The sequence below is a fragment of the Aplysia californica genome, unplaced genomic scaffold (assembly GCF_000002075.1).
Source record: "Aplysia californica isolate F4 #8 unplaced genomic scaffold, AplCal3.0 scaffold00311, whole genome shotgun sequence".
NCBI classification, from domain to species: Eukaryota; Metazoa; Mollusca; class Gastropoda; order Aplysiida; family Aplysiidae; genus Aplysia; species Aplysia californica.
Window position 1 is genome coordinate 221,482 of NW_004797581.1, and position 2,542 is coordinate 224,023.

The 2,542-nt window shown below is 42.5% G+C and overlaps 1 protein-coding gene across 1 annotated transcript in view; it reads right to left on the reverse strand.

The window, feature by feature from the left end:
* Positions 1-1,446, reverse strand: part of LOC101854179 — a gene marked incomplete in the record, with an annotated part of 56,825 nt that extends 55,379 nt beyond the window's left edge. Inside the window, 1 exon segment of the mRNA XM_035970708.1 lies at positions 687-1,446. Within this exon segment, the coding sequence (XP_035826601.1) occupies positions 687-1,394 (708 nt within the window).
* Between the last annotated feature and the right edge of the window lie 1,096 nt (positions 1,447-2,542).

Sequence of the window (2,542 nt, forward strand, 5' to 3'; positions counted from 1 at the left end):
ATATGTGTGTGTGTATATATATATATTTGTTTTTGTTTGTTTGTTGATTTTTTTTTTGTAATACGCAACTGCATCAGGTCATATGAGCGGGCGGAACATATTAAAAATTTTCAGTTGTTGTTGTTGTTGCTGTTGTAGTTGTTGATGTTGATGTTGTAACTGATGTTGTTGTAGTAGTCGCTGTCGCTGTAAAGTGTGAGTGAGGTAATTCAAGTCAAGTGTTATTCAACGCTATTGAAACAGCACTCCGCAGAAAGGACACGAGTTCATGTTATCATAAAAAACAACAACAACAACAACGAAACATAATAATATGTAATCTTCGTTTTTCTTATGCCAAAGCTCAGTCTTTATGAGAAACGTGGTTTTCCCCCCGCTCTCCTGCCCCCTGCTGATCTGTCCGAAGCTGATTTATCCCCTTGGTTGTCTATGGGCCTTAGAAGATCGCAAACTAACTTCAAGACGTCGCTCATTATAAAAGATTTCTCAATAGACAGCCGTTCATTCGCGATCTTTATTTCCTTCTATTTGAGAGTAATCTCACCCCTTGGAGCCTGTCACTTGTCATCCCCTCAACAATAGATATTGCCTTCAATGACAAAAGAGTTCTCTCCTAGTGTAAACGGAACAAAAGCCTGCACAAACACATCCGGTCAACACTGAATTTAATTACACAATTCCTCTACCTTGGGGTCTTGAACTTTAGATCCTTCGAGAACGAAGTTGGTGATAGCAGGCATTGTCAGATTATAGTCCGAGCTGTGGCAAGTGGAAACAGTGGCTGTGTCTTCCCCCATTCCATTGACGCTGGGGTTGTAGCTACTGTATGTGTAGTGTCTTGTCATCCAACGATCGAAACCGGCGTCGCTCACACTGCAGCGGTTGCTACTCCTACTACTGTCCCGATTCCCACTAGATCTGGCGCTGTCGTTAGTGTGCTGATGAAGGAAATCCTTGTCGTTGTAAAACTCGTCCTCTTCATTGCGAGAAGAGTAGTTACGCCCTTCTGCCTCTCCTCTTTCTCCTCTTTGTTTTATTTCTCCTTCTCCTCTTACTCCTCTTTCTCCCGATCCTCCTGCTCCTCTGTGTCTTTTTTCTCCTTCTCCTCTTTCTCCTCCTTCTCCTGATCCCCCGTCTCCTCCTTGAACTACGACAAGTTTGAATACATCGCGGTCAGCGCTGTTGCCGTAGTTGTTGTAAGGGAATGACGCACAAGAAGAAGAGGACGACCAGGACCGTGTGGAGCGCACTGTCAGTCCCTCATCGTCCACCACAAAGCGGGACCTGTTTGCTTGGAGCCTCTCCTCTCCGTTGTTGAGATCCGATCTCCCCCTACGTCTGCGGCGTCGCTTGCCGGGGATCGCTCTTGAACTCGATAGACAAAACATAATCATATCCAAGAATATAAAAACTTCATTTAAACACAAAAGGAATCGAGAAGATATAGGGAAAAAATCGAAGTTCGTTGCGCTTGGATTGACGGTGACAATAAAGCTCCCTTAGGCCTATTGCCAGCCATAAACTTCCGAGATACAAGGACCGACCAGAGGAATGTACCGGGACCACTGGTAACTTTGTACCGTCATCTGGGAAGGAACAAACGTCGTTGCGTTTGGTACGTCTCGTAAGTCCAGAGTCAGTAATGACTTTGAGATTTTAGCCTATTTGTCACGCCTTCCATCGTGTCCGATACCCAAAGCCATTAACCGCCAGTAGTTTAACGTTTCGAACTTGTTATCATTTCAGTAAATACAGTCATTCATTACTTTTTACGGGACACAAGGTCAAGTCCTCTTTCAAAACAATGAGGTCTTATAAGACCGAAGTTGTAATTTTTGTTTGTTTGTTTTTTTCTAGAAAAAAAGTTATGATCTTCTGTTTTCAGAAATGCATAAGGATTAGCTTTTGGGGAGAGATTACATGACAGAGCTCTATTTTGTGGTAGTGACAGGTCAATTTTGATCAAAAGTAGAGATTGACACCTCTTGTTCTTTATGCTATAACTATCCCCAGCACTCGGAACATTACAATTTTGTTCAGTTCGTTCAAGTGAAACTGTCTAAGACGACCACCAAATACAATGAGAAAAGTGACCATCTTAGACAGGTGATCATCTTACACAGTGTCATTGTAATATAAAAAAAACACACAACTGAGGAAATGGGAAATGGACATTAATTTATACAGATGATTGTCTTATACAGGTTGCCGTTAGAGCAAATTCAACTGTACGTCGCTGTCCACCACGAACATTCAACCTCCCCGTTGTGGGCATTGAGTTGCAGCCCCAAGCCACCTTTATCGTTCCACACCCCAACAAAGGATCTCTAATTATCTGTTTCGGTTCCCGAGCTGTCCCAGATATCGACAAAAGCAAAGATAATACACCGTATCATTTGCAATGCGCACTACGATTCAAATTTCACTCAAAGAATTGGCAAGCATTTTGTTTTAGTACAAATGCATCGATTGATATGTGCGGGTACGAGGAACTTTGAATTCGAATTATTCTGCTGAGCATTGCAGATGTATACAAAATAGT